General features: G+C 36.1%; 1 protein-coding gene across 4 annotated transcripts in view; it reads right to left on the reverse strand.

Moving 5' to 3' along the window:
- The window catches only part of dco (discs overgrown casein kinase 1), a 238541-nt gene extending 225308 nt beyond the window's left edge, over window positions 1-13233 (reverse strand). For all 4 annotated transcript variants that reach the window (XM_090387640.1, XM_090387641.1, XM_090387642.1 and 1 more), the window contains exon 1: window positions 12894-13233. In XM_090387640.1, the coding sequence (XP_090243766.1) occupies window positions 12894-12969 (76 nt within the window). In that variant the 5' untranslated portion in view covers window positions 12970-13233. The remainder of the gene's footprint in view (window positions 1-12893) is intronic.
- Between the last annotated feature and the right edge of the window lie 1646 nt (window positions 13234-14879).

Here is a 14879-nt window from a genome sequence, read left to right on the forward strand (position 1 = left end):
AATTGTGACAAATTTAAAGAACTAGACTTAACAGTTGATTTGGCAAAGAAGCTGAATCCCACCATGATGGACAGGGGAGGCCAACTTAATTTGTGATACGATCTTTTTTTTCTTCAAAATGTGTCACGATCTACCATCTCAAGAATTTCACTGCACATGGTTAAGAAAGTTAATCAATACATATGGAAAAATGTTGTTTATAAATTTTAAAATTAAATACAATTCAGAATTCTTATTTTAATTTCATATGTATTTATCTAAATTTTTAATTTATTTGAAGTTTGTGTCTTCATGTCATCTGTCAAGCTTTTAATATTGGGGATGTACTGTGATAAGGCCAACCGTAAAGAATCTTCTATATGCAAGTCCATAAGAGTAGAGCAATTCTTCATCTTTGTTTGTTTCAAATACGAAAAGGCCAATTCACATAGAAAAGTGGAACCAAAACAGGAATTTAAAAGTTAACTGCATTTTTTAACATTTGGGTATTTTCTCAGCAAACATATTTCCAAAGGTCTGTTTCTGATGATCTGGCTTTTAGGAAGATATCGTTTTGCAAAGTAATAATTTCATTTTAAATGGATAAGAAATATATTGAATAATATCTTCAATTGTTTAAAATCACTGAATCTGGTTTCAAAATCATCCACAATGTTCTCAATTTCAGAAACATATTCCTAACTATTAAATTCAAAAACAGGATATTTTTGCAAATGAACTTGCATATTTGCAAAATGATTGAAATTTTTTTTCCCCTTTTATGCAGAAATACCACTAATCGTGTCACCCACATTTTTATTTTTTCCTTGTAATTCCAAATTCAGATCACTTAATTTACTGGTAAAGTCTGCCAAAAAAGCCAGATCACACAACCACTCCATATCTTGTAGCTGCTGATAATCATCTCCGCTTTGATCAACAAATTTTTTAATTTCATTCAGCAAATTTCGAAATCTCTGTAGAAACTTACTCCAACTCAGCCACCTCACATTTTTGTGTAATATCAGATCTGGTTCGTTTTCATTGACTTGTATTTTGAAAAGTCTCCTTTGAAGAGATTGTCCTCTTATGGAATTCACAATTTTGAAAACTATGTCCATAACACTTTTAGTATCAAATCTTTTGCTGGCTAACACTTGTTGGTGGATGATACAGTGGATAACTCTAAAAATCTGGGAATTTATTATCCTTTTGGCAAAATGCAATGAATCCGTTAAGATGTCCCACCATTGCTTTAACTCCATCTGTTATTATTGATACAAGCTTAAATAGTGGTAATTTAATTTTTTCAATAACATTTTTGAATGCTTTAAATATATCAAAACCTCTAGTTCTTTCTTTTAACAAAACCACACCCAGCAGTTCTTCTTAGTGGCAGAATCATCAAAAAACCATACGAATAAAAACGAGCAATTGAGCTGTAACACTGTCTGTAGATTTATCCAGTTGTAAAGAAAAGGACAAACAATTAGCAATATGAGAACGCAGTTGTTCACTCACATTTTTACTTGTTTTTTCTATGCGTCGCATCACAGTATTTCAAGATAATTGCGGATCTTGAAGAGCACTTTTAATTTCATTTTTGTTCTTAAAATTTTCAAAAAGAGAATGTTATTTCTAAAAATGCGTCTGATGAATTGACCATAAAAAATGGTTTGTGTTTTTTGCAAGGAAATTACTCACTTTAAATGATGCTACGGTTACTGCTTTAGATTGTAAATTAGGTGTCATACAGAAATTTTGTTGCGCGAATAATCTGGATTTAAGTTCTTTTAATTTATTTCTTCTAAGATCATTATTAGGCAGAAAACCCAATTGGCATTTACCATGGAGTGCATTGTGGTGCTTTTCTAAATTTACTTTTTTGGGTATAGCCACAGAAGCATTGCAAATCAAACAACATTTTCTTTTATCATTACAAAAAAGTATTCTAGTTCACACTCTTGATAAAAATGATACGTTTTACTCTTTTTTGTAGAGTTCATTTTAAATCAAAGGGTAATAAATTAATGTATAAGTACTGTCCAGTTATTAATATTAAGTAAGCTAAATATGAATTCAAAACATACACTATGCTCTCCACAAAGTAACTGTATGAATTTTCACTAGACAATCCTAGTGGCTGCGTGACGACAAGAGTAGTCACGTGTTTCAATGGATTTGTGACAAGCGTATACAGTGAGACTAATCTATTTCTAATATACAGGGTTGTTAAAATTAAAGTATCCCTATGTAGAGGGCCCTGTAGCAAGTTCTAAGGCTCATACTGAAAAGAAATTTGGATAACAGATACAATAAAAAATGTGCTTGCCATTTATTGGAAAAAAAAATTAGTTACAAAATTGTAAACTATATGGCGCGTAACTATCTTAGTTACGATTATGCAAATAACCTAAGTTATTTGCATAATCGTAAGTTATTGCCACAGCGCCACCACTCAGATCTACTGTACTGTATAAAAGCAAAGCAGCCTCTTCAAAATCATACAGTAGATGTTTGCCTACACTACAGCAGCAATGCCAACAACGTTGCAGGAAAAGGCAGTATTAGTGAAGCTGTACTTATCAGAACAGCAACAATGCATCTGCGGCTATCAGAGAACTCCAGCATCAGAAGTTGGAGTGATGAAGCCCACTTCTGCTTAAACGGACAAGTGAATACGAACAACTGTCGCATTTGGGCAACAGAAAACCCTTGAGTTATCCAAGAGGTCCTGTTGCATTCTCCAAAAGTGACAGTGTGGTGTGGATTTACGGCCATGTTTACGATTAGGCCATTTTTTTTGAACAGGTAACACTAACTGGACCCCGCACCTGTTCCGTCACTTGACAGCGATATTATGAAATGTTGGCAAATTTCGCAATACCAGAGCTGCAACGTGGGCGCCTTCAGGATACCATATTCACGCAAAATGATGTGCCACCTCACATCCACCGTTGTGTCCCAAGATTACCAAGGCAACACTATACAGATGAACGGGTCATCAGCCATTGTTTCCAGACATCTTGGCCACTCCGATCACCAGACCTCACCCCATGCAACTTCTGGTTGTGGGGTTTTTTGAAGAACCAGGTGTATCGGGAAGGTTGTCAAACTCCAGCAGATCTGAAGACGTCTTGTGCTGGCTATTCCAGTTGACATGTTACGTTCTGCTGTAGACAATGCTGTTCTTTGAATGGAAACTGTTGTTGACCAAAATGGAGGTCATTGAACAATTGTAGCACTGTTCAAGTGATTTCTATTGCCACAGTGCCATATAGTGACAAATTTTGTAACTATTTTTTTTTTCCAATAAATGGCAAGCACATTTTTTATTGTACCCGTTGTCCAAATTTCTCTTCAGTACAAGTCTTATAACTTGCTCCAGAGCCCTCTACAAAGGGATACTTTAATTTTAACAACCCTGTATATTTAAAATCCATCATGATCGACTGAAATTAATAGACTTGTTGGCCACCCCTAGTATATGACATTGGAAAGGAGATGACTGAGAAAGAGTTTATGGATGACTAAATTGACAAAAACCTTTCTGATTACAGGTTCTCTGATGAGGAAGTAAAACAAAAAGTAAAAGTAAGATTTAAAATCAGATCACATCAGATCAAAAAATAAGGATTATCAACATTGGGTCATCGAATTGCCTGCCTCGATTAGGAAGGTGCTTCTGCAATCAGGTAGTAAATTATACATCAGATGGTCAGTGTATGGAGTGAAAGTTTAGAACTTGCACAGATGTTCAGAAGCTAGTAGAATACCCATCAATCCAAACAATACAGCCAACACTCCTGATCTTTTTCTCACAAGAAACTCTTCCAAGTACATAGCAGAGGTGAGTGGTCATCTGTGCACTTCAGATCACAACTTAGTGATGGTCTCTTCTCCAATAAAACCTTTCTTTTCTTGTTATGCCTCTTGTTGGCATAACAAGAATGCAAAATGGAATAATCTGCAAGATTTCTAATCTTCTTTTCCTTGGTTGGTAGCTGTTTTAAATCTTCTAATGTCAAAGTTTACTTTGCTCAGATCATATCAGTGAAATTATTCTTGTAAGGATGAAATCTTTCTTCCACACTCCACCATAAAATCTCTCTAACCTTGGTTAAATGTGCTAAGACTGTTCAAGATAAGGATGTTGCATATCGCAACTTGCTTGCGTGAAAATCCACAGGTTCATTTTCTGCCTAAAACAGAGCTTGCAACAATTATAAAGTAGTTATTATTAAGTCTAAACTGCATTTTGAATAGGATAAGAGTAGAAAACTTGCTTCTAGTCCAAACAGAAGTTGAGCATTCTGGTCACTTGTCAGAAACTTTGGTCCATCTGTACTCCCACCTCTGTTAAAACCTGATGGTTCTATTGCCACCTAAACTAAAGATAAAGCTGACCTGCTTGCATCCTACTTTCTTCTAACTTTTGATGTCGGTAACCCACCTCCTACCATTCCCATTATACTCCCTCAGTGGTCTTCCATCAAAAGGATTTCGGGAGAATTTTGAAGAACAACTTTTGCCGACATTTCTGTAATTGGGTATCCAGCTTTCTCTCTGACTGCTACTGCAGGTGATAGTAGTGAAGTGGTGAAACCCATGTTTAGTCTCTAGAGCAAAGTCTCCGGCATCCCCCTCCCCCCATACTTCTCCTTCAACCCATGCTTTTTTAACCCAAGCACGGTACTAAGTACTATAGGTTCTAATACCTCTCGTGTTTGGGGTTCACATAAAAAAAAAAAAAAAAAGACAATCTTCTAACTTCACTAATACTGGTGTTCACTAAGGTTTGGTTCTTTCACCCACTCTTTTTCCAATTATATATTAATAGCCTTCTTCCACTGACTAAAAATCCTATAGATTCTTGACTGGTGACAGCACATTGCATTATACCAGTGCTTCTCAAAGTGGGCGATATTGCCCCTGAGGGGCGTTAGGCATGAAAGAGGGCAATAGACGTGGAAGGGGGCGACAGGAGCACCATCAATGATTGGCCATTACAAGGGTTTTATAGCTTATTTAAAAAATGCTGTGCCAAATATTATTACTGTTCATTGTGTCATTCACCGTCAGCATTTAGTTGCAGAAAAAAACTTGGTAATCAACTGCACAATTCTCTACAAACTGTTATTACTGCTATAAACAAAATTAAATCACATTCTTTAAATGATCGTATATTTCGAAAGCTTTCTGATCAAAACAGTGAATATTCTGAACGATTTCTACTTGACTCCGAGGTTCAGTGGCTGTAAAAAGGCAACTGTCTCAAAAGATTTTATGAACTCTTTGATACTGTTGTCGAGTTTTTTTGAAAATAGAAACAACGACCTTAGTAATGACGTCAAGAAAATGACAACTGATTATTGCTTATCTTGCAGATTTATTTACTAGATTCAACTCAATGAACTTACATTTACAAGGACAAGATGTAACTCTTATTAAGGAAAAAACTCAAATTACAGCATTAATTCAAAATTAAAGCTTTTTATGCGCAACGTAGGACGATGGGAATTGTATCAATTTCCAAATCTGTCAGAAACAGAGAAAAAATAGCTGATGAAACTCTACTAACTTTCTGTAATCATCTAGAAATGTTGCACAGAGATATGCAGGAAAGGTTCAAAGATCTCCTTAATTTGAAAATTCCAGATTAGGTTATAAATCCTTTTTTAAATAATGACGATGGCGAACGTTTTGTAGAAGAATTGATTGAGTTACAAAATGAAGTTGAACTGAAGCCAAAATTTCAAAATTCATATCAGGAATTTTGGTTACAAAAGAAAATCCCTGACCATTATCCTGCATTGTGGAGAGGGAATTGTAAAAAAATTACTTATTTCTTTTCCAACATCGTATTAAATCGAAACCGGTTTCAGTGCTGTATCTCAATTGCTAACAAAACAAAGAAATTGTCTGGATGTTGTTAAACATGGCGATTTACGACTTCTACTTACAGATATTAAACCTAATATTGATTAGCTAATAAATCGTCACCAAGCTCATCCATCGCATTAAATATTAAAATATAATTAACTATTTCCATTAATATCATGACTTATTTATGTAATTAACTTTAATTCTTATGACTTAATTTAAGTGACTATAACTGACTTTATTTATATAGTTGTAATTTTTTACAAAGAAAGAATAAAATGCAGTAAATAGTTTTCTTTATAATTCACACACATACATGAAGGCTACATTTACATTTTTGGAGGCAAACAGACAAATATTCATTTCAGTTATTTAGCTTCACTTTATATTGGTGGGCTAAAAAAAAAGCCCTGGCGAGGGCTTTTTTTTTAGGGGGCTAGGGCTTTTTTATTAGGGGAGCAGTGATCCAACCAAGGGGGAGCAGTAATCCAAAAAAGTTTGAGAAGCACTGCATTACACCTTCCAGTTTGAGGAAACTTACCCTGCACAAAAAGCTTCAACTTCTTGAATATCCATTACCAATTCATTAAATGCTGATCTCCAGGTAATTCTTCAGTGGAGCAAAGACAACATAGTTGATTTGAACTATTCTAAAACTCAATCCTGTCTTATATCTCACAAAAATGATTCTTTTGCTCCTACATTTATCTTCAATGACACATATCTCTATTAGGGATTACTGGCTTCTAATCTGTCTTGCCATAAGCAGATCACAAATATTGCTTCCTCTGCACCTAAAAAACTGGGTTCTCTCTTTTGCACTTGGTGTTAATTTTCTTCTAAACAGTAACTCACTCTGTGCAAACATGACTGCTTTTACATGGTTAGGATACACTTAAATAGTAAGGGTGATAGAATATTTGTAGATGCTATCAAGGAAATGCTAGATGGGTTGGAAAACTCCTTGCTTGGGCCCCCCAAGCAACGGGTTCGCACATAATAATAGATTAACAATACCCACCGGCAATGGTGAAATGATTCTTACACTATTATTGGAGTGTGCAGCAGCCTGTTGCTGGAGAGGCCTTCATCCTGCAGTGGATTGAAAATGGCTGATGATGATGATGCAGCAGCCTGGAAAGCAAGGTACAAAGGTTTTCAAGGTTTGCTGTGTGTCATCTTGGAAAAAGGAAATACATGGGCTGTGATAGGGGGTATCAAAGATTAAGAACAGGTGTCTGTATAAATGCATGTACACCAATGCTAAAAGCATAATAAACAAACAAATAAACAAAAATTGCTGGTCAAGTCATCAAATGCAGACATTGTGGGGATATCAGACAGTATGCTACTGCAATGGGATCTGGAAAAGTTGGGGCGATGTACTGAGAAGCGGCAACTGAATTTTAACATTGACAAATGCAAAGTACTATACAGGGTGCAGAGAAACTCTACCGACAAACTTGAACAGGTGATAGAGGATACCAAACGAAACATTTTTTGTCAAGTAAACATAGGTCGTAAATGAGTCATTGTAGCAGCAGAAGCTATTAAAGGATCGTAAAAATCAGAATACATTCAGTAATTTAATGTTGTTTAATGCATACAAATCATTTGCTGTTGCACACAAAATAGGAAAAATAATCCATAACATAGTGCTCGAACATACTCATAATGTATGCATACATTGAGAGGTCCTCGGAGTGGTGCATATCTGCCGCTAATAGCATAAAAGTGTAATGTCATGTTATGATCAGTACGGGTACCGATATGGAGCGTTTCACTATTGCAGAAATGGCGGATATCCATTTAATACGGCACAGCAAATGGGAACGGAAGAGAGCCTCTCAGGATTTATCAAGAACGCTTCCTAGACAGAAGGTTGCCTCACTACACAACATTTGCTGCGATACACCAAAGATTGCAGGACAGTGGCTCGTTCAATGTGAATATGCATGATACTGGATGTTGACGCACTGCTAGGACACCCTGGTTTGAGGAACAGGTTTTGCAGATCTTCACTAATACGCCTAACCAGCATAAGAGCCATTGCACACCGACTGGGTGTGCAGCATCGTTTGGTGTGGGATGTGGTGCATGAAGCCCGACTACATCCTTTCCGATGCCAGAAAGTGCTTTCACTGGAATCTGCTGACTTTGCCCACCATGTCGAGTTCTCCCACTGGTTTTTACAGGAAACCAACTTGCAGCCTGATTTTGCCAACAATGTGCTTTACACTGATGAAGCATGTTTCGCCCAAGAGGGATTGTTCAACAGCTGCAACAGTAATGTGTAGACAGAGAATAATCCCAATGCAATGGTTGAACATGGCTACCAACACAGGTTTAGTGTCAATGTATGGGCTGGCATTGTGGGAAACGTTTTAGTTGGGACCATACATGTTGCCTGTACATTTAGATGAACGACTCTATTTGCATTTTCTAGAGTACACAGTTCGAGAGTTGTTGGAGGATGTTCCTCTAGTTGTCTGAGCACAAATGTGGTTCCAACATGATGCTACACCACCACATTTTGACAGACGTGTACGTGCACACTTACATACAACCTTTCCAGGCAGATGGTTTGGTTGAGGTGGACCTGCAGCCTGGCCAGCAAGGTCGCCTGATCTGACTTGTTTGAACTTTTTCTTTTGGGGATACATGAAGACTCTTGTGTATGACATGCCAGTTGACACAGTGGAGGAACTTATAGCACGGATTGTTGCAGCAAGAACAGAGATACAAGACAATCTTAGGAACTTCCAACGCCTACAACATTCAATGATGCGTCAGTGTGAGTTATGCACTGAACATCACGGTCACCAGTTCAAGCAGTTCTTATGAATTATCAGATATGAAGCAAATGATTTGTATACATTAAACGACATTAAATTACTGAATGTGTTGTTCTGATTTTTACAACCCTTTAATAGCTTCTGCTGCTATAACAACTCATTTATGAACTATGTTTACTTTACAAAAAATGTTTATTTTGGTACCATCTATCACCTGTTCAAGTTTGTAGGTAGAGTTTCTCTGCACCCTGTATATGGGTAGCAATAACCCCAGACAAATGTAAGAACTGTGTTGTGTTACACTCAGAATATTGGAGAATGAGAGAGCTGGGGGCAACCGTGCAGTCAAATATGAAGTTTTCTAAGCAGTGCAGACCTGCAAGAGTAGCTCATGGGGATCTTGTAAATGATATACAGTAATTTTGCTAGCAGGGACAAAGAGATGATTATCTCACTGTATAAGGCAATGGTCAGGTCATGCCTTGAGTACTGCATACAGGTCTGGAGGCCTCATTTTTGGAAGATATAGAGTTGCTAGAACGAGTACAGAGAAGGGCAACAAGATTGCTGAGGAGAATGAAGGGATCCTCTTACCAAGAAAGGCTTAAATTCTGCAACCTGCAGAGTCTGGAGACTAGACACCTGTGAGGTTATCTGACTGAGGTGATAAGGCCTTCAATGGATTGAGCAGGCTCAATGCTGATGGGATCCTTCCTCTTGCCCAGATTACAAATCTGAGAGGGCATAAACTAAAATTGAGGAAAGACTGTTGTCAAATAGATGTGTGGAAATTTGGCTTTAGCCAACGGGTGGTTGATTGCTGGAACAAACTTCTATCTGTCGTTGCAGAAGTTGTCAGCTTAAATAAATTCAAGGCAGAACTAAAAAAACACTTTGAGCTAATGGATGGGTGAAATGCGAAGGTTTTTTTCATTTTCAGTTATGCATTTAGGGGATTTAATGATATTAGAATTAGTAGAGGCATGTGATGCTATATAAGCAAGCTTATATAGCATCATATGATAATTTATATAGCATCATATGATATGATAAAAATATAGCATCAGCCAAATGATAATTCATTTGCCAAAGGAAAAAATGATGCTATATAAGCTTGCTTATATAGCATCACCTGCTTCTTCTAATTCTAATATCATTAAATCCCCTAAATGCATACTGAAAAATAAGGCTGATTATTTAAACATAGCAAAACTACCAGAAAAAAATCAAACTTAACAGAAAATTTCACATTAAAGTTGAAAAGTTGGCAGGTATGCATTACATAGAGGAAACTTAAGAGTTCCATACATTATCATGTGGGTTGCACTTTCTATTCATTGGATCATATTTCTATGCATTGGTGCATCAACAGATGCTATTTGCAGATGATGGAAAATTATTTATGGCAGCATTAAAGATATTACGTTGATTTTCAGCATGGTGAGAGACAGGTCACTGTGAAATTTAGTGGATAAAGTTGTCTTTCACTGACACTGCTGTGGCCTCTACACAGCATGGATCTGTGATAATGCTCTGTTCAATTATATTAAAGCCAAAGTTGCCCAGCACTGTATGGCCTCAGATGACAAGCTTAAGATGCACATTCAAGAAGCCTTCAATGCAATTACCCATGCTATGGTACGTCACAATAAATCAAAATAAAACATGTATTGGAATTGAACTGCATTGTGTATTCCATGACATATTAAACATTCTGTAGTGCACTGTATAAATGAATAATACCTTTTTTATTTTCTATTTAATCATACAAGGTAAGAACAAAGAATGAAGCTTTATTTAAACCAATCTATTGACAGGTAATGTATGAATCTCAAATTTTTCGAAACTATGACTTCAACTATTTACACATTTTTTCATTGGTTTACAACTGCAAATAAAATTCTTTAAATAATTTCCTTGATGGCATCTGTTAACACTATTGTTACTTTTCTTTAGTTTGAAATAAAAAATAAACATAACATAAAATCGGGTAAATACTCAGGATGTCATAAGATTTACAAAAATATTACAAACAATATTCGGAAATTATTATTGTGTGACGAGAGGAAGGACTGTCATGGAGTAATAAATATCCAGTTTTTCCTTGCCCACATATCAGCTCCCTTTTCTTTTATTCCATCTCTCAAGTGCTTAATGATCTTTTGGTACACATCCTTATTAACAGTACACATCTGGTATATATTCATAATGAATTATGCCTTCATAATAAAAAAAAAAATGACTGCTGCATAACTTTGCCCTACCACTCTGAATTATTTTTTTTTTTTTTTACCTCTCTAGAGATTCCACCCAGAGGAATGATACTTTGTCTGTGGGTTGTAAAGATAATGTGATGTTTCATCTCCTATCACTACTGTTTTCTTTTTATAAATCCTAGATGACGATCATAAATTTCAGCCAGTTTGTTTGAAAATACATCTCGTTTCCATCCTATCTGCTATTAAACAGTTGGAAACAAAAGAAAGTTGAATAGTCTTTCCATGTTTAAAATACCAGATATGATGGCTTGGCAATTGTGACATGGTTTTCGAACTTGAGAGGCTGCCTTAAAATTTTACTGGAGATACAGCCTCTCAATTTATAATATCATGTGGAAAAATTTTGATGTTCAGACAAATTATTCTTCTGATGTGGATGTGAAGGTCATCTGTTGGTATGTAATTGACACTAATACCTTGCATCATCATCAGTGATAACCAGTCCAACTGTGCATGAATACATAGTGTTGGCCTATTCAAATACCTCACATCATGATAAAGCTTCTCACCACACATTCAATTATTTCTACATTCTCTGAGATCAATTTTCTTCAGCAAAATTTCATCGCTCTTTGTTCGAAAAACAGAGATAGAAAATTACTTTCCAGCAACAGAAAAAAATAATAATAATAAGTAAGCCTTTACATGTGTAAAATCAAAACTTCATCTACTTAAAAAAAAATTCTGGATATCATAAGTTAAAAAATAAAATTTTCTTCGTTATCTGATATTTTCAACAATTCAGTCCTTGATCTCTCTGATCCTACCCTGAATATACAAAGTGAAATGACTTACAATTTAATACACCTGTAGCAAGGATTTATTTACATTGGAGGAAAATTAATATGCATTACACATGGAGTGATGATGACAGTATGAATTGCCCATGGGAAACTTAATTAAGAGTGAAATAGATATAAGAATACGTAATGTAGTATATTCTAAAACTGACAACATTCGTGGTATATAAAATTAAAAATAAGTATATTAATATTGCAGATGTCTTTATTGAATATTTAAGTTTTTTTTTTTTTTTTTTTGACTAATGCTGTGTAAGCTTGCTTTCTTGCATCATATGGCTCTGATAATGCTAATGTCAAAACCAAACTCAAAACATATTTCACTATTTTAGTACACAACATAAAAAGCTGATTCACATTACATAAAAATTTGCACTGGAACAAATTAAACTAATTAACTTAATATGTATTAATTACAGTAAAACTATAACTGTAATGCTCACCAATGTTACCAATAATTAGAATAATTGTTTTCACAAACAAAAAATATATTTCAAATGCATGGAGGATATCAAGGGAATCAGTTTTATGCAACAAAGAGATCACTGATAATACTGTACTTTGAGTACTGCTACAATAACCGTACTTTATGTAGATATTATTTTACTTTTTTTTACCCTTCCTCTTATTAATTTTTATTGTTTTCTCTTTTGCATAAAGTGCTTTCTTAACACGCGAAGAATGCACTATCACCGAAATTTAATTTACAATAAACATATATATCGTGCTATACAGTATATCACAATTGCATTGATGGTGCCTGTTTCGCATATATATGTAATTATCTAATATAAAATGCAAAACCGTACTACAAGATAAAAAGGGTTAAAAAAAAAAAAAAAAGCCTCTAAAGAAAGAATTGTTTCGGAAAAATCACTGGGTTACGTTCAGTCTCATACCAAATGTTTCATGAATAGAAAATATTTAAAGTGAGAACTAGCAAGTTCTTGAACCCTGATGATGCTCTCAATAACAATATAACCTCGAAGTAGCTACATGTTAGGCTTTCAACTCTAATAAGGAAACATGTAATACAAACTGATGTCACTTCAGGATACCATTGGCTTCGGGTGGAGATACGTTCATACATTCCCTTAACAATGAATGCAGCGACTGTCAATAATTGAACTTGACCTTACCGTTATCTTAGTACTCACCTAAATAAATATCCCCAAAAGAACCGCTTCCAATTTTTCGGCCAAGCCGATATTTATTTCCTACTCGCAATTCCATCGCTGAAAATGAAAGAAAGGAATTCTTAAGCAATCAATTTTCTGCAAGAGCAAAATAATCCTTGTCGCCTGCCGCCATCTTGGCAAATCTCAATGACAACAATGAAAGATCCTTCGTCTCTTCAAGTCTGCTTACCTGCGTCGAGGTAAAGCACAATGCACTAAAAATAAGCTGAACTGAAAGAAAGTTCCTTCAAAAACAATAAAATTATTGTAAAGTACACATTTTTAATTTTTATTTGAGATTCACAAGGTAAAAAAATTTTTCTCCTCAGCCAGTTTTGCATTATTTTTATAATCAGAGATTCTGCGCTTGCGTAGTTTTAAAGCACAATTACTCGAATACAATTCTCAACATGGTAGACGGGAAATACCCTATATTGCTTTTCATATATCAAATAAATATATATTTATTTCAACAAAATACTACTTTAAATCAATATATTAAAATAAGTTTCTCGTAATAATTCAATTGAGTGCTCAGATCTATATATACTTTTAAATAAATGTTATTTACATTTATTTCTAATTAAACGATTATTTATAAGCAACGTGTGGGGATAAAGGTCACATTTAACAATGATTGCAATACTACACTAGTGTGCAAAACTTAAGGACCAGTCAGGTTTTCACGTGAAGCTTCTCATAGCAGTGGCCTGGATATGGGAAAAGCATACCAAAGGAACCTCTGAGATACAGTAATGATGACGGAAACACCGACACAACAACGGAAACAAACCGGTACAGAAGGACTTTATTCAAAAATGACAACATAGAATAGACTGCCATGATACAGATGCATCACTGCCAAAGATGGAACAAAAGGAAGAGGCGGTCCTCAGCAGGAGATTGGCCACTCCTAATGTCGATGCAGGCTTTGCACCGCCTGCCCATAGTTAGAACAATGTTTTTGATAAGTTCTTGCGATAACATCGTCCATTCCTCTTTCAGCGCCATTTTCTGTGGTTAACATTTTCTGGTGAGTCTGGACGTGCCGCTAGGCATCTCCACAGAGCATCCCATATCTGGTCAATGGGATTTAGATTGACAAAACGGGCAGGCCAATCCATACAAAAAATGTCCTCACGTTCCAAAAGCATATCAACCGCTGCAGTGTGATGGGGTGTGGCATTATTATCCATAAACACGAACTCGGGGCCAATCGCACCTCGGAACAGACACATATGGGTACCGATTACATCAGTACAATAGGGTGCACTGGTTAAGATACCGCCTTCCGGTATGTGGAATTGTGTACGTCAATCCAAGATAAAGCCTCCCCAGAGGAGAACACTCCGACCGCAAGATCTATCCATTTTAGTGATGTTTGCGGGAAGATGCGGTGTGTCAATTTCTTGCCAGATTACCTGAACTCCAGAATCGCTGCTGACACTGAATCTACTCTCATCAGTAAAGAGCACCTTACCGAATTGCGCTGCAGTCCAGTTCTTGTGTTCGATGCACCATTGTGCAGGTGTTAAAGGGACACAGAATATAGCCTTCGGGCAAACAGCCCACTTTCGTGAAGTCGACTGGCCACAGTAAACCGCGATATCCTGCCTCCTGTGCATCCGGTTTTGCAATGAATCTCGCAGTCTGGTGTTGGTCCCCCTTGGCCTGTAGTAGTATGTAGCAGTTATCAGTTGGCGTTGTTTTTTGTGAACGACCACCACTGAACCTTCGAACAGCTCTACCTGTCGTTCCGAAGGCCGACCACGCACGGGAGACGATGCTATTCGCATTAGCATTAGCATTAGTAGAGGCACATGATGCAAGAAAGCAAGCTTAGGCAGCATCAGCCAAAAAAAAAAAAAAAAAAACTTTTCCACTTCACCATTCCGTTCGTTCAAAATACCTGTCCAGCTGAGCCTTAAATTTATTTACGCTATCAACATCCACAACAAGGGATGG

Source organism: Mastigoproctus giganteus, chromosome 13 (assembly GCF_048544385.1).
Source record: "Mastigoproctus giganteus isolate SK-2022 chromosome 13, ASM4854438v1, whole genome shotgun sequence".
NCBI classification, from domain to species: Eukaryota; Metazoa; Arthropoda; class Arachnida; order Uropygi; family Thelyphonidae; genus Mastigoproctus; species Mastigoproctus giganteus.